Source organism: Pyrus communis, chromosome 12 (genome assembly GCF_041283825.1).
Source record: "Pyrus communis isolate YQ-2024b chromosome 12, ASM4128382v1, whole genome shotgun sequence".
NCBI classification, from domain to species: domain Eukaryota; kingdom Viridiplantae; phylum Streptophyta; class Magnoliopsida; order Rosales; family Rosaceae; genus Pyrus; species Pyrus communis.
The window spans coordinates 23,544,094-23,561,490 of record NC_142576.1 but is presented as its reverse complement, the minus strand read 5'-3'; the positions used below and the strand labels follow the sequence as shown (position 1 = coordinate 23,561,490).

The 17,397-nt window shown below is 37.3% G+C and overlaps 3 protein-coding genes across 5 annotated transcripts; all 3 read right to left on the bottom strand.

Annotated features, from left to right (window-relative positions):
* Positions 1-175: 175 nt before the first annotated feature.
* CPSRP54 (chloroplast signal recognition particle 54 kDa subunit) lies at positions 176-4,973 on the bottom strand. Its single transcript, XM_068485134.2, has 14 exons — positions 4,609-4,973; positions 4,343-4,478; positions 3,545-3,714; positions 3,280-3,432; positions 3,093-3,170; positions 2,855-2,980; positions 2,636-2,738; positions 2,081-2,181; positions 1,604-1,741; positions 1,371-1,514; positions 1,162-1,237; positions 964-1,049; positions 691-816; positions 176-506 (listed from the first exon to the last, which is right to left on the bottom strand). The coding sequence occupies exons 1-14, from the start codon at positions 4,792-4,794 to the stop codon at positions 402-404; spliced, it is 1,728 nt and encodes a 575-aa protein (XP_068341235.2). The 5' UTR covers positions 4,795-4,973; the 3' UTR covers positions 176-401.
* A 1,205-nt stretch (positions 4,974-6,178) lies between these two features.
* On the bottom strand, positions 6,179-8,967 carry LOC137744937 (uncharacterized). 3 transcript variants are annotated; one of them, XM_088681319.1, is made up of 9 exons: positions 8,612-8,967; positions 8,428-8,540; positions 8,148-8,325; positions 7,982-8,044; positions 7,755-7,869; positions 7,585-7,649; positions 6,979-7,098; positions 6,545-6,671; positions 6,179-6,439 (listed from the first exon to the last, which is right to left on the bottom strand). In XM_088681319.1, exons 2-9 carry the CDS (start codon positions 8,523-8,525, stop codon positions 6,327-6,329), a joined length of 879 nt encoding a protein of 292 aa, XP_088537445.1. In that variant the 5' UTR covers positions 8,526-8,540; positions 8,612-8,967; the 3' UTR covers positions 6,179-6,326. The 3 variants fall into 3 exon arrangements, with proteins under 3 accessions (XP_088537445.1, XP_068340857.2, XP_068340859.2); XM_068484756.2 differs by having other exon boundaries at positions 7,494-7,649; positions 7,755-7,856; positions 8,612-8,964; XM_068484758.2 differs by having other exon boundaries at positions 6,545-6,601; positions 7,494-7,649; positions 7,755-7,856; positions 8,612-8,931.
* A 335-nt stretch (positions 8,968-9,302) lies between these two features.
* Positions 9,303-13,057, bottom strand: LOC137744936 (rho GTPase-activating protein 1). The gene is made up of 5 exons (XM_068484755.2): positions 12,037-13,057; positions 11,302-11,422; positions 11,039-11,158; positions 10,643-10,873; positions 9,303-10,152 (listed from the first exon to the last, which is right to left on the bottom strand). Exons 1-5 carry the CDS (start codon positions 12,489-12,491, stop codon positions 9,532-9,534), a joined length of 1,548 nt encoding a protein of 515 aa, XP_068340856.2. The 5' UTR covers positions 12,492-13,057; the 3' UTR covers positions 9,303-9,531.
* Positions 13,058-17,397: the final 4,340 nt, after the last annotated feature.

Below are 17,397 nucleotides of genomic sequence, written 5' to 3'. Positions count from 1 at the left end.
TAGGTTAACCAACCTACTTTTTTGTTCTGTGCTAAACCGTCCGTCAAAACTTCCGTGATCCACATTTAGAGGGCGCGGGAGTGAAATCTTGAGTGCTGATGTAGTGTGGGCTCCACAGACATTAACAGCATCACGATCATAAATCTCACATGCACATGAATGACTGACCGCAATATATTTAAGAGCGTTGCAACCGCAATGCATGAATTTCTCATTAATACAAAGATAGATTGCGTACAGAAAAGTGAATATACAATGAGCTTGATACATTGCCTACTGCAGGAACATCAACTCTCACAAAGTACAGCGATCACGAAGAATATGCATTATGCTTGTGCAGTCCGTGTAAAATACCAAGAGCTCGCATCTCATTGACCTGAACTCCCCTTTGCTATGCTCGCTCAGTTCCCGCCTCCGAAACCACGAGGACCGGGCCGAGATGCCGAGCCAACAAACTGCTTCCTTGAATCAGATCGTCGCTTCCGCCTTGCAGTGCCGGGAGGAGCCTGACAAAGGAAGGATCCCAAACAGTAAAACATGTATCCACCAAGCAACAACAGTCTATGATAAATGCACAAAAAATGGTAAGTGCGAAAATGGCAAAACTAGAAGGCAGAGACATGTTCTACAGTTCAATGGCATGGCGTATGAATTACAGAGAGCGCATAAAAGTAACGGAAAGTAAAGCACCTTTTGTTCAGTTTTGAGAGATTCTTCAAGATTGTTCAGTGCAGGTATAGATCCGCCTTCCATTACACCCATTAGATTCTTCATACGAACTCGCATTTGGAAGAGTTGAGCAACAAGTTGGCTCACCTGATATTGTCATCAATGAGAACATTACGGTTATACGTCACAGTTGATTGTAAAAATGTGTGTGCATGTGTGTTCAACATCTGCAACCCGCCCTTATGGGGAAGCTAATATGAGGAGATGTGAAACGTAGGTAGCCATTGCACATACCTGCTGCTCTGTTTTCCCGGACTCTTGAGCAACTCTTTTTCTCCTGGTTGAAGATTCTGCCAACAACTCTGGCTTCTCCCTTTCCTCTGTGATCAAAGATGAGAATCAGAAAGCCAAATTTAACCCACAACGCACCATGAAGCATCTTAAGTATCATCATTAAATGGTAGTTTGAATAAATCAAGAGGAATCAAATACCAGGGGTCATCACTTCAATCATTGCTTCCATAATCTTCAGACTCTTCTCTGCTTCTCGAATTTGTGCAGGCGTAACCTGTTCGGTCAGACAAATTGGAAAGTTCAAGAATTAGATACAACCAAAAAAAAGAAGCCACTGGATCTCAGCAACTATCAAATTTCAGGTCATAAGTAAACACGGAGAATAGCGACCAAACAGGCTTTCATACTTTGCCCATTCCAGGGATCATTCCAAGAACACGAGTCATGGAACCCATGCGTGCAACAGCACGAGTTTGCTTCAGGAAATCGTTGAAATCGAACTTTGCACTCATTATCTTCTTTTGTAAGTCTTCGGCATCTTCTTGTTTCATCTATAGTGACAACTCAATCAGAACTATATTCATATAAATATTCAGGGAATCTGTGGTGGAATTTACAAGGGGGGAAAAACCCCACTTACAACTTCTTGCGCCTTCTCCACAAAAGAGAGAACATCTCCCATTCCTAATATGCGTCCTGCCATACGGTCAGGGTAAAAAGGTTCAAGGTCCTCCATCCTCTCTCCTCGCCCGACAAGCTTGATTGGCTTTCCTGATACCTGCCATTAACTCAATATTAGAAAATTACAGAAAAGTATTTTCAGAAGCTTAACTATTTTTGCAAGAAGAGATGCTTCAAAATGCAATACTGCGTACTCAGAATGCTAAAAGGAATGCAAACATCTTATAGTGTACAAGGTATTGTTACACTCCAAGCATAATTTGAAAATAAAATTCTTGATAAATTATACAAACATTCTTTTCGAGATTTTCAAATCATTGTTTGTACCACAAATGCTTACCTTTAGCTTCGCGTTCCCTTAAAATTTATAATGAATGACAAATGGGGCAGAACAAATGAGATTACTGTGACAAAAGTAAGGCAACAACAGGCAAACCTCTTTAACACTCAAAGCTGCTCCACCTCTAGAATCGCCATCTAGCTTTGTTAAAATAGCTCCAGTAATCCCAATCTCTACGTTGAATGTCGTGACTAAAGCTGCAAACTCAAAGAAAATAGTCAGCCTACTTCTAGGAAAAATCATACTTCCTTTTGTAGCATAGCAACATTACATCTTTTAACAATTGGTAACCGCAATTGCACCAGATGTGTATTTCAAGTTTTGAATGCACTAAGAACATCAAATGGCATGCAAACTAATCACAATATGATTCAAATCAACAACTGTGTCTATGAATCTCATAATTCAATTCAGATGGGTATGAATTTGGTACTTTATCTCGAACATTATGTAGTGCAACCAATTTCCAAACTCTTATGCGTACATTAAACTACGAAAACAAATACGACAGTAAAAACATGTTCGTTTTGCTTCTCTGTCTAGTTTTTGCAGCAATAACTGAAGAAAGGAAAAGAAAATTCTGTATAATTGGGTGATTAAACTTGAAAATAAACTCAAAAAAATTGAACTACAAGTCTGAAATCGGAATACCTGCAGCTTCTTGGCCAGTCATGGCATCCACAACAAGCAAAACTTCTGTGGGGTTCAATACCCGCTTAACTTCTTTCAACTCATCCATCATTCCTTTGTCTATCTGTTAAACGGAACAAAACGAAAACATAAAGAAAATCCAGCCGAAAGTTAATATAACCCAGCAGTCGTTCACAAGATATCATTACAAAACTAACTAATAATATGTAGAAGAGTTACCTGAAGTCTTCCAGCAGTATCCATTATTACTACATCTATGTTCTTCTTTTTGGCCTCTGCTAAACCTTGCCTAGCTATTTCTGAAGGTTTAGTGTTAGTCCCTGCTGTATATACGGGCACTTTTACCTGTTACACGCTAAACTTTAACATAAGAATGAACGCGAACCAAAAATTTTAGAGCATAAGAGTCACTGGAAATGTAAAGTCGCTCACTTCATTGGCAATGAAACTTGTATACCTGTTCACCTAAAATTACAAGTTGGTCAATAGCAGCAGGTCTGTATACATCACCAGCGACAAGCATAGAACTCTTCCCCTGTGAGCGGTGTATGTCACCAGGTCAGAAAACGGAAAAAGTAAATTTTGCATAGCTCCAATGCATATAATAATGGTATGGAAAGAGGGATATGCTTGTGGAAATGCACCAGTTTCTTAAGGTAGTTAGCCAATTTTGCGCATACAGTCGTCTTCCCAACTCCTTGTAAGCCAGCCAACAAAATAACAGTGGGACCAGATTTTGCAAAGGTAAGTTCAGACACCTCTCCACCCATCAGTTTTACTAGCTCATCATTCACAATCTGAAAGAAGCCACAATCGACTCATTAGAAATCAACGCTCAACATAAACTACCTAGCTTTTCGTTGAAATGAGCAAGAGAATGCTGTATCGTTATATAGCATGCGAAGTTACCTTGACCAATTGCTGATCCGGCTTCACTCCTCGAATAACCCCGACACCAACAGCCTGGTCACTGACAGCTTGCACAAACCTTCTTACAACAGGAAGGCTCACATCAGCTTCCAAAAGGGCCCTCCTTATATCTCTCATAGGCTCCGCAATATTCTCCTTAGTCAAAACCTCTGCAGTACAAAAACACAGTAATCAGTGTGATCATGCTGTGGAATTTTAAAGGGGTTTTTTTTTTTTTACATAGAAGCCCGTGATAACATTACACTTTAGAGAAAAACACTTCAAGGCCAATACTTGAGAAAGAAAAAAAGAAAAAAAATAAAAAAATCATGCCAACCCTTCAACCGGAGAAGCGCGTCAATGAAATTCCACAACTAAGTATCAATTAGAAAATGACAATGTGACTCGTTGAAGGGTTTTTTTTCTCTCTCCAATTGAACTCTATAAGAGCTCATTTGGGACTGCTATTATAGGAAGCACTTTTGCTGATACGTGCTTCTTCTAAAGGTGCTTTATTATTTTTAAGCATGCAATAAAACTTTATTAAAAAATTAAAAATCCAAGTGCTTCCTAACAAAACACTTGGAACTTGGAAGTGCTTTCTAAAGAAGCACAGAGCAAGTGCTTCTTCAGAAAGCGCTTCTACCATTTAATAGTGCTTTTGGTTGTTAAAAAACACTATTAGCCCTTCAGGAAGCAACCCAAACAAGTGCTTTTTAATAGAACTCACTTGACCCTAGAAAATTTGATTCAAAATTTTGCAACGCACAAGGAGTAAAAGTGCAAAAGAAGCAAAACCTTCGCCCTTGAGCTTGCTCCAAGCCGATTCGAGCCCGCTCGTCAACTGGCCAAACATTTCAGCCCTCACAATCCCCCGCAACTCCTTTCGAGTAATCACAACTTGCTTGGAATTCACCCAACCCCATATCTCTCTCTAACAACAATTCACCAAACACAAATTTATCAGCATACAAAAAAAAAGTACGAAGCTTTCATTGCCGATTCCAAATTCCAAACTATTTTCCCTCATTTTCTCGGAAAGCAAACAAGATTTAAGGACTTACAGTGAACAAGTTTCTAGAAGTGAGCCAAGCGGGGTTGCGCGGAGCTGTCCAGGAAGAGCCCAGCTTGGCCGTTGGACTCCTCGCCCCCGCGTACTTGGAATCGGAGAAGCCTCTGCTGGTGGACACGGAATGCGACGTCGCAGAAAAGTGGCGGGATGCAACGGTCGAGAAATGTACGGCTTCCATCGCCGTTAAGATTTTTCTTTTTTCTGCTTTTTCGGGCCAAAGCTGATTACTCTATCCATGTCTGTTATCTTCTAGTTAGATGGGTGATAAGGTGCTTCGCGCACCAACGCAATTACCGTAGACCCTCAGTATCACGTCCCCATCGATCACGTAGAGCAACGTTTTGAATTGAATTATATTTTGTAAACGTAGTTTTACCTGAATAACCGTTTTTACTTCTTATACGACTCTCATAATTTTCGATTGTCTGATCAAATAAATTGAAAAAGATCGAAGGTAAAAAATAATAAAAGTACATGAAAAGTAAAAATAAATGTGTGAATAACACTATCTTTTTTGTAATTTAGCAATTGTCTTCAACTCACTAGCGGCAGAACCAGAAACTTTGGGTAGCAAGCGATTTTGTGACGTTCCAGATTTCTATTTCATTTTAGTGGATTATTATTAAGGAAAACTAATGAAAATGACTTGAAAACTTTGAGTTTTAACGATAATGACAAAATAAAAGGTAAAGTGAATAATATCAGGTTTGACTTTATAATGTAAAAATGTAGTTTTTCATTAAAATGAACAATATCGCGAGCTTTTCATTAAAACTCCCTTATTATTATTGTGAGCTCCGCCTCTACAACTCAAAGCGTTCCGAATTCAAATTCTTTCTTACTCTTAGCAAAGCTTAGAATAGTAATATCATTTATGATAGTGTGCTTAATGCTTACAATTGAAATTCTTGAACAAATTCTTTAATTTTGTCAATTTTTTTTAACGAGATTAATACGCAAATAAAATGTTCTATTTATCTTCCTATTCTTGTCGAGTACTCATAGGCTCATAGCCATGGGGGAGATAAAAACATTGTTTTATATTTTATACAAGCAAATCAGGCTAAATTGTAGCAAAGATTCATGATCAATACCACGAAATTAGTTTTCGTTCTTGAACTCCATTAATAGTTTCTCATGTACTCGAATTATGTCCTTTGTTGCACTAGTAGTCATTTTCGTTAACTTTGTCAACTTTTCCGTTAAGTTGAGTAGTAGAATAAGAATTTCTTCCAAAAAATAAGAAAACAAATTTTTGAAAGAGAGACTTGGCTCGTCAAGGGTAAGGAGGAACTCCTCAAAATACCTCGTAACTTAGGGACCGAAGTCGTAGTGATAAAGAACCTGAGGGTTTGCGGAGACTGTCATGTTTATAAAGTTTGAATCGAAAAGGAGGTTTTGGACTCGAAATCATGAGAGAAGTTGAGGTGAAAGGTCGCTATCTTGGCTTGAAGTCCTCATCGGCTTTTGGCTGTTGAACACACAAACACAATGCCAGAGAACAAGTTTCCTACAGGTGTTGGGCGACTTAATTCCGATGATCTCGGTTCTGATTTAGCGGGTTCATGGAACTTCTCTATGACAATACATGGGTTTGAAGTACAAACTGTTCAAGAGAATCACTGGCTACGAAACCTGATACTAGTGGAGCAAGACGCCGAAGATATAGGTACATTGTTCGTAGAAAGAAAGAACTACTTACAAAAATAATCAACAATTCAATCCGCCTATTGGTACGGCCGCATCAGTTCCTGTAACACATTCTTCTTCAACATATGGAATAGTTCTCCGCACCGTCAATTCTATCGGAGCTTTTTCTTTGCCTGCAAATAGTTCAAATTATAAAGTAGAATTGGTTTCTCAATCATTTCATTAATCCACAATAAGAATAAAAATCATTAAACAAAAAGAAAGTGAAAGACTCTCACCTCCAACGGTTTTATGTCTTTCCATACAAATGGCACCATAATGAGAACCAGCCAACTCTAGAAGCGAAAATTGCCAATTTCTTGTGAGGTTCACGGGGCCAAAAGGTTCAACACTAATTTCGGATATCTAACAACAGAGTGAATATTCAAAGGGAGGCCAAAACTTCTTCAAGATAAGTAAATTGCATACTAAAACCAATATTTAGACCAGAAGTAATTTTTATATAAGCTATATGCAGAAAGTGAAGACGGTGGAGAATATCCTCGGACTCCATAAAATAACGATAGTAGACCATTGTACTTCAACACTATAGTTGATAATTTCATAGCCAATTCACAGCCAGGGTTATCCCCGGACTCTATATAAAGCGCTTTCAGTTTGATACCCATGGAATATGTTGCAATAAATTTGTGTTTATAAGTCTCTGACATACCTCAGAATCTACATCCCCAGATAAATTGATGCCTCTCTTAGCTGCATCCCTCAATCGAATGGTGAAGGTATTAAACGGAGAAGCAGAGAAGCCCATTCCCAATGCTTTCACATATGCCTCCTGGAAAGGAGAAAGGAGATTGATGGCAATAAGGAAATGCTTGAGAAAACACAGCCTAGACGTGAAGGTATTATGCGTTTTCAGTATATTTGTGAGCTCGTATTAAATTTTATGGATATCCCAGTTAATTTCAAATGTTTTCCGTCATTCATCCCCACCTTTGCATATGATCCCTATATAAGTGCTTTTATGAGTTTCTTTTCCCTTGACCAATCTCTGGATATTTTTTTGGAAAATCATACAAACAAAAGTTTCTTACAGAAGTTATCAGATTTTAAGGCTTGCCATTTATACCTCAGTCATGTACCAATTCAAGTGTTCATGTAATGTAAGATTTCATACAACTATAAAAGAGAAACTTGATGGATTATCATTATTCAAGCAGTCTCACAAACCTTGAGAGTCCATAATTTTATAAACTGTTGACGCTGAATTTCAATGTCCGAAATAGAAGATAAATGTTCCACTTCATGAGAAGAAAAGTACCGTCGAGCAAACGCTAAAATATTGTTCTTCAACTTCCGCTGCTTGTCTTCCACATCTACACCAATCTAAAATAGGAATCAATTCGCATAGGTTCAAAATATAATTTCTTCAATAACAATCCGCACTACGCACAATCATAATAAGTATACTTGAATACTCTCAATACATACCGGTGAATCCACAGTTACACCACAAGCTATCAAGGAAGAAGTGTGAGAGAGGTTGAAATGCAACGGTGGTGGCTGCCAGCCAGCTGCAATTTGCCACTCTACCTACACAAGTAAGCTATAAGAACGATTAAAATTTGCTCCTGAAAAAGAGCTCAAACAACATGATTGTAAGAAAAACCAAGTCAAGGAAATGAGAGTATACACAAATTTTCACTAAACATCAATACCTCAGGCTTCCCATGACTGTTCTTTTTAAACTTTAAGGATCTCGGATCAACTCGATGGTCCGTCTGATCTAGTATTAAACAATATATCCACATTAACCACACAAACAAGAAACAACACAACTAGTCATTTTCTTCAACTTGTATAAGTAAAAATGAGGTGACCTACATATCTCGAAATCGTAGTGCGAACCAACGCCCGGGCAAGCAATGCTCTTTTCTGGAGCTCAATCCCACGCATGCCCAAAACATTATCTCTCTCAGACGGTGACAGAAGCTCGAAATACCGATTCAAAAGGCCCTCACTCTTCACCTCCTCAGGCAAAACATACCACAAATGACTTTCCCTGCAAAACCCATCATTTTTAAGACGCAAAATTTGAGAATTCGATTTCGAAAAGCAGTAAAATGTGATTGAAAATTGTGGGTTTTGTGGTAAATACACATACATTCGAGAAGGAAGTTGAAGAGGGAGCAGAGAGCAGAAATTGCTATGGAGGGCACGAATGTTCATTCTGTAAAATGGTCTGCGTCTGAATAAAATCATGCGTGATACAACAATCTGTGACACAAAAAATCACGATTTGAACACCACGATATTGAAAGCAAAGCAAATCAAAAAAGTTAGGTTACCTCTGAAGCAAGCAATCTAACTGGTGTCTATCAGCACAAAGAGAAGAAATTTTGCTATGAAACATGGATTTTGCTCCGACGATGAAAGCAAAGACGGAGAAAGGAAAGACGGGGAAAGGAAAGGTGGAAACTTGTGGAGGTTTGGGTTTTGGGCTCGGCGGGTTTTATCACAAAATATGGGTCGGGTTTCTTGACCCAATAACAGCGGCACTAGTCCCACCCACTTTTCTTATTTCCCGAATCCACCCGCACAGACGGGTAATTCGAAGAAAATAATCGAACTGAATCAAACCGAAAATAACTCAGTTCTCAGTTTTGCCGTTTAAAAAATCGAACCAGATACCTTGTATGGTGTCAATCCACATACAACTTAAATCTTTTTATAAATCAAATATTAATGTAGAATATTGCTTGTAATAAAAAAAATAACAATAAAATTATAGTCGTCTCAACTCTCCTTCACGCTCTTGTAGTCTCCATCTACACCTCCAATGATGTCATCCGAATTGGTGTTTCCCTTAAGAGTTGATTGATGGATCCGTGTAGTGTCTGACCTGAATCTTCAAGTGATGATGAGGCAAACCCAACAAAACATAACGAATGAGTTCGAGGCCAAACCAAATAGACCGAACACAGCCTAGCGAAACTTGTATGTGAGGGGATGTATCGAATAGGAGTCTCACATCAAATGTAAGTGAAAGATATTAAGTTAAATTTCTCGTCCCTACTAGAAAATACAGAAAATATTAGAATGGGTTAGAGAAATGTGTACAAGGGACAAGGTTAAGAAGCTTAATCCACAAACAAATGTAAAACACACATCACATCATACAGACAGAGACATACACAATATTTCCACATGGGAGACGCAAATATAACCCAAATCTCCCCAACACCCGAAAACACCTCCAAAACACTCTTCAACGCCAACCTTCAGCCAACTCCGTCCTCGAATTTATGCGGCTAAGAATTCCACTTCTTTTGCTCTTATCTGCAGTCACAGCAGTTTGAATCAGCAGCTGCTCGTTTACCTTCTTGGGCCCCTTCTTCAGATTCGAACCGCTTGCTTGACCACTTTTGATCTTCCTAATGTTTGGCTGAGCCTCTCTACCTGAACTTGTTAAACCCTCTTCTTGGGGCCCATTTGCCAAAGAGCTAACTTGGGATACAACCTCGCAAGGACAATTATCTGCCAGAAACCAGTTTCCTCCCGGAATGATATTCTTGATAGAAGATAGAAAAGTTTGAGATCCACTTTCGGTTGTGGGATCATTTTGTGTAGAATGAAGGGGGCTCTCTAAATCAGGTTCTTCGCCAACAAATGCGCCCTCCTCATTTTCCTTGTTAGCCTCTTCGTTGGCCTCTTTGTGATATGGTTGAAAAGTGCTTTTGTGCTCATCCTCGTCAGAAGGCTCTAGGTGGGGTACAGGGGCTGTTTCCACCAAAGATTCCTCTCTTTCTTTTAGTGTCTTGACAATAAGAGTCTTGAGGAAATTCATCACTTGGACGGCATACATCAATGCAGTCAAAGGATCTACCATCTGCGGAAAATGAAAGTTACAAAGGCTTGTTCAAAATAATTTGACAACGTGTGGCTTAAACATGACAACATGCTGAAACAAGACTATCACATCTAACCCTAAATGGAAAGTGAAAAAAGATATCGGATGAAGAAATTTATCACACCGCGTAGTTATCAGATTAGCAATGGTTTTTCCTAGATGATTCATAACAAGACTGATTTTCGGTCTTAGAACATATTAAGCATGTAACAGAAAACCAAGCATTGCAATAAAATCTCTCTCCAAAAATTATACCTCATCTTATCCCATTCTAATTCACTCTATATATCTTCAAGCTTTGAACATAAAAAATGCCGAATGCATTGATTATAGATAGCCTGATATTTGAGTTAACATATTGGCTCCTACTCTAGTACATAGAACGTGTTGGCATGGATGTCGCTAACAATGAAGATTATGCATGAAATCGGGGTGCGTTTTAACTTTGGACAGTAAAGTTTTCACTCACATGAGTCATGTTTGGTGCAAACACCATGGCAATATTGCGTGCATTCATCTTGTTAAAGTGTTCCATTTGTGCAACATCAGCCATTAGGTTTACTGCCCAATCCAATAACGCAGCTTCTGTTGGAGGTAGGAGCCTAACAAGTTCAGCACACTCCTCTTCCGACTGGGACTGCATTACCTGCTCTGGTGTTAGAGAGTCTAACACACCAGTTGGAAGTTCTCGGAACCAAGCCTGAGAAGCAACAGTACATGAATTTTAACATCAAATGTCATTTTGTGAACTGAAAACGCTTGAAGATGAGTTCACCCTTTGATTGATTGAGGGAGGGGATATTGAACAATGACAATAAGATGGAACAAAGAATAAGACCAGTATTAACAGACGGTAAAGCCTTACCTTAATAAGACCGGCCAAACAGTGCACGTCAACGCCCTCCGGTATCACTCCCCGATTTAATTGGTCCCTGACGTACTCCTCCTGACTGTTCTCAGCATTAATTCTGAAGATCCCTTCAGCCTGCATGTAAGAGTGAACTCCAGTTTTTATTGAAGATAGTTTGAAACTTTGAATTATAACAAAGTGTCCGAAATTATGTCTTCTAATTACATTCTACCCCGGACATACTGTAAGAAATGAATATATGCAAAAGAGTGATATACCTGCAGACCCCCTTGTGCATACAAATGTCTCTGCATCAAAATAAGTATTGTTGGGACACTGTTCCCTCTGGCATCAAAAGAAAGCTGCATAGACTCTGTTGAGACCCCAAAAACGTTTGCGCTGCAGATGAAATCAATGTCAGTATAATACTTACCCTTAAAACTTTATTCATGCTATTAAACATCACAGTACTCAAATTTGACGGCACATCGTCACCACGCAGAGTTGAATCGTGATGAAATTCTACTACAACGGACATATTATAATTGGCATCCATTGTTCCTTGTTGATACATGTTGAAGGATAAAATTAATGGAATAAAGTACAATAATTGGTGAGTCTTTTGTGAGGAGGAAAAAAATAAAAATAAAAACTTTCTACGGAGCAGAATCAAAGCAAGCAAAGCAGAATAATGCCATGTGCCAACACAGAAACTAAAACAAAACGACGATTTATCATCGAAAATTTCCAGCAAGGCATAAAAAAACAAAAGAATGCAGCTCCAAAACCCACCCAGAAAACACGTTAGAAATCTTTATCCCCAATACCCCAAATGAAACCCTAACACAGGGATTCCCAATAAAAATTCAACAAACTCAATTTTTATCAAGATAAAAACTTTCAAGAAACCCAATTATCAGAAATCGAAAACTTTAAAAACCCATCAATCAAAACAAAATTACACATGGAAAAAAAAAACCCAATAACAAAAAGATTGAAAATTTGCAATAGACCTGGCACTCGGAGCCCTCCTGGGGACCTCAGGTTCAAGCTCAACAGGCAATCCAAGAAACCCATTGAACCGATCAAAGGTGACATGGGCAACATGCCTGACATTCGAAGGCCACCCAATCTCCATGGAAGAAAGCTTCCCTCTTCCACTATCTGCACTATTAGTACTGCTACACCCAATCAAAGACCTCCTGAAAGCAGTGACCAAAAGGGTCACAAGGGAAAGCTGATCACCCTCTCTGTCCCTCTCCTTCCTCTTCCCCTCTTCTTCCTCTTCGTCTTCGCTTTCGTTTTCTTCGTCTTCTTCCGAACCCAAATACCCCTGGAGGGTATCCTCTAAAAGGGCATGTGGGTATGGTGAGTCATTGGGTGTAGGTGGAGCAGCAGCACATGGAGTGGAGGAGCTTGAAGGGGAAGGGAAGTGAGATGGGGACGGCGATTGAAGGACCTCGGTCATGTTTTGGAGGAAAATGATGCAGTCTTTTGTGATGATTGCTGGGCTAATTAATTGGGGTTTTGACTAAATTTGGATTGTGAAATGTTTGGAGTTGGAGTTGGATTGAAGGAAAGGTTTCGGAGGAGGAGGGTGAGACGTGACTGTCATCACTTTACTTATTTTTCTCATTTTTTTTAATATCTGTCATTGATGCTCAACTCAAAGACTGAAGATGTTTAGAGAGAGAAAGTGAGGAGAGAGAGAGAAGGAGAGATTGAGTGCTAGCTTGAGAGATGGGGATGATGGAGTATGAGTAGAGAGAGAGAGAGAGAGAGGAGAGAAGATGTTGAATTGTTTATTGTTATGGAAGTCTTTGGACAGATTTGCAGGAATGGAAGGAAAAAGAAAGAGAGGAAGAGGTGGGTGGTGTTTCTGTTTCCACTTCTCAGCAAAGTCATCCAATATATATGACCTGGCTGGATTGGTATGTGTAAGCTGTTGCCATGGCTAAAAGTTATACGCGCAAATATGAGAGGCTTTGCTCGTTCTTGGGAATGAGTCCGATAGGATTAAGATGTCGTTGTGACAGTATTTTAAAGGGGCTTTTAAATCTAGGTTTAAAAACGTAAAATATTTTTAAGAGTGAGTTCAGTTATTTAATTATATATTTTTATTTTTTTATATTTATTTTATATTTTTTAAAAATATTAAAAATCAATTAAAATCTTCTAATATTATGCATTTTCCAACTCCAAAAGAATATATTTAATATCTTATAACAAAAAAACTAATATACTAACATAAATTTTTCTGCAAAACATTCTACCCTAACTCAAGTAACAAATATATGAACGTATATAATACATATACGTGAGATATGAAACCCAATTAAAATGTAGAAAAAACATAACATACCTATAAGCAAGACACATTAATTTGTAACAGGTTGATTATAAAAAAGAATATGTCATATAGGTAGATAAATATAATTAACCTGTTATATAGGTTGATTATAAAAATTAAAAATAAAATCTATAAATGGGGCTTAAAGCAGGAGGAAGAACGAGAAATAACAAAAAGATAAATAAAAAGAAATAAGCAAAGAGATAATTGGGAAGAAATTTAATTTTTATAATAAATCTTATCATTGAACAGATAATTATTGATAATTAAATAATTAAATATAACAAATTGGACTTATTTTAATAAACTGGACTATTCCTACTATTGACTCAAAAAATTGGACTTATATCAAGTTTCCTCTATTTTTTAAAATTAATCAAGTAGTTATATATAAAATAGTTAAAATGTATACGTGATTGTCACTCACTACTACGGTCTAGTGGTATTCCTCTTTATTTAGAAGTGAGAGGTCTTAAGTTCGAATCTCGTGGCAAATTCGATACCAAATTAGGCTGACAATTGTATGGCTTAACTGAACTCCCCCTTTCTTTAGTTTAAAAATATCGATGTACTAAAAAAAATGTAATACGTGATTGGTTTGTAATGATGTTGATGTATCTACTCCATTATAGACACATATTTTTCCACTCTCATTAGGCTGGATTGAGATTCATTTTGGATCTTAGTGTCCAGAGTTCAAAGATCACGAAATTCAGATCACGAAATTTCAATTATACAACCTCATTAGCTCATCTCATTAACCTACCTCACAAAACACCAAAAACTTAAAGTGCCCGGATTTCGGGGTCATTATGCTTTGGACATTGAAATGGGAGGAAATCTCAATCCCATTAGGCCATGTGTGATAACAACTGCACAGAGCACTTCATTAACCTTCAAAATACAGGAAATTTTTAAGTATATTGTGATTTTCAAGCTTCTGTTTACTCCTTATGCACTTCTCTTGTTTTTATTTTCTGATTTTTTTTAATTCATAAAGACTTTATCTTATTTAAAATCACCTATTTTAAAATTTTCTCAAATTAATTTAAAGATAAGAATTCCACCTTCAGTCTCACATAGATGATACTAGTTTATGGAGTTAAATCACATTCTTACCAACACCCAAGCGTAATTATGAAAATGGGGACCAAAATCTTAGATGAGATAAAATTGATGCAATGTTGGGACTTTTGGGCCAAGTGGGGATATTTTTCTCTTTAATTAGTAGTGTGGTAATGTTGCAGGGAATGCAATTAAGATATGATTGAATTATTACCCTTTACCAAGCGTGGTGCCAAAGGGTGGTTGAAGTTGGTACTTAAACTGTCTGGCAAAGGATAGACAATTCAAGCATGAGGTTACACTAAATTACTTTTTCATTATTTACTCATTGGAATTATATTGTAAACTAGACACACGCTGATAATTATAAGTGATGAGTTGCACCAGTGAATAACATTTTCTTCTTCATCTTATTACATTTGGAGTAGGATTCTTTCCTCTTTTTTTCTCTCTCCTCTTTTATTCTATTTGAATGATCATGATTAAATCACGTTAACTTCTTATGTTGACTTCTTCGTAGAGAGAGAAAGGCAAAGTGAAAAGTGTGAAACGAGGGAAGAGAAGGGGAGGGGAATTGGAGGGGAGAGAATCCTAGTCTCCCCTCCAAATCTCTTTTCCCCCTCCCCTCACCTTCCTCTTTTTATTTCTCTTCCTGTAAAAAAGTCAACACAAGATGTTGACGTGGCTTAATTATGTCCGTTAACATAAGAAGGGACTGAAGAGAAAGGGAATTTGGAGGAGAGAGAATCCTACCCATTGCATTTGCATCTCGGTTCAAACTTTCCTCTTTGTTTAGTCTAGTTTAGAGTAAAAATATTAGTAACAAAATGAAAACACGTTGATGTCACTTAGTATTACAATCTAGTAGTATCCATCTTCACTTGTAAGTGAGGTAAGTGTGTGGCCTTAGGTTCGATTCTCGTCAAATGCGAAGTTGAACCGCATTATTATGGCAAACTCATTGTAAGGTTAAGTCCACTCCCCCACCCCCTTAATGTAGATACTATCGTTTGTTTAAAAAATAAAAAAAATAAAAAATAAAAAAGACATATTGATAATTATAAATTATAAATAATAAATAATAATAAAATAAATATGAAAAAACTATAATAAAAATAAAAAACCCATTTAGAGAGCTGTTGAAGAAAAAAAAAACCTATGAACTAGCCACTTCTGGAGTGTTCTAATTGATTTTTAGATTCAAAATTATATGTAATGTTCTCATTGGGCACTCAATGGAGTCTTTCATTTATTATTATTTATTTTTAAAATAAAGGTTGAAGTGTTTTTTTTTTTTTTTCCTAAAGTGTAACATTATTAAGAACTTACATATCACAGTCCAAAATTAGACATAAAACTTATGGTGTAATGATAAATACTCTTAATTACGTGATTTACATATATGCTACGAAAAGATCCATATTTATGTAAGTAGGCCTCCCAACCGCTTGCACAATTGAACTTTCAAGTTTCAACCCTTCAATAACTTATCCATAATGATCGAGTTGTCCCAATCTTTATGTATAAATACAGAAAAAGAAAAAGGAAGGGATAAGCAATTGGCAACAACGAAGTACAAGACAAGCAATGACTTGTCTATTTTTTGGTGCAAATTGAAGAGATTTCTATGGTGATTCCGAATATGCGATACTCTAGACTTTTTAATCTTAAATTTTTAAATCTAACTATCCAAAATGTCTAAAATAACATGTACTTAGAGTATTATAGAATTTCACGCAAATTTAAATCCGTCATAATTTTTTTTTAATAAACGATATTATCTACACTAAGGGAGAGATGATGGGCTTAGACTTACAATGGGCAAATAATAATGTGATTCAAATTCGCATTTGGGGAGAATCGAACATAAGACATCTCACTTACAAGTGAAGATGAATACAAGTAGACCGTAATACTAAGCGGCAAATCTATCACAATCTTTATATCTCAATATTATGTACACCAAACACACGTGCCACGTAAAAACTCAGAAGGATTGGTAAATTTTAAAAGGAGAAACTTAGGGTTAGGGGACCATTTCTTCATTTGAGCAGAGCTGGTGAGGTTTTTCTCATCTTACTGTATAAAAACATGTTATGTGTGCCGAGTTATCGATCTAAATCTTACATCCAAACATGCATTACATGATACGATGTTTCAAACTATACGATTCGACAATTTAGCAATGTAACATGTAGAAGAGCATTCAACGAAAAAAGTTAAATTCAGGAAGTTGAGACAGATTTGAGCTTTCCATTTGAACCACCAAATATAAAAATGGGGATATAAAGGGTTTTTACCTTCCAATATAGGGAGCTAAATGGAGTTCCTCCACTTTAAGATGATTGCGTTATCTTACGCACTTTTTAGCAACTTCGCCTAAAAAATAAAAAATCAAACAAACGGGGAAAAGCTGGCTATCGGAATCGAACCGATGACCATCACATTATAAATGCGATGTTGTATTTAGACTCTGTTTACTCTTTTATTTTAGTGGATAACATCTTCTTCTTCATCTTATTACATTTGGAGTAGGATTCTCTCCTCTTCTTTTCTCTCTCCTCTTCTATTCTATTTGAATGGTCATGATTAAGTCATGTCAACTTCTTGTGTTGACTTCAAAGTGTGAAAGGAGGGAAGAGAAGGAGAGGGGAATTGGAGGGGGGAGAATCCTAGTCTCCCCTCCAAATCTCCTTCCCTCCCCTCCAAATCTCCTTCCCCCCCCCCCCCCCCAACTCCCTCACCTTCCTCTTTTTATTTCTCTTCCGATAAAAAAGTCAACACAAGATGTTGACGTAACTTAATTGTGTCCGTTAACATAAAAAGTGACTGAAGAAAAGGGGAATTTGGAGAAGAGAGAATCCTACCCATTGCGCATCTTAGTTCAAACTTTCCTTTTTGTTTAGTCTAGTTTAGAGTAAAAATATTAGTAACTAAATGAAAACACATTGATGCCACT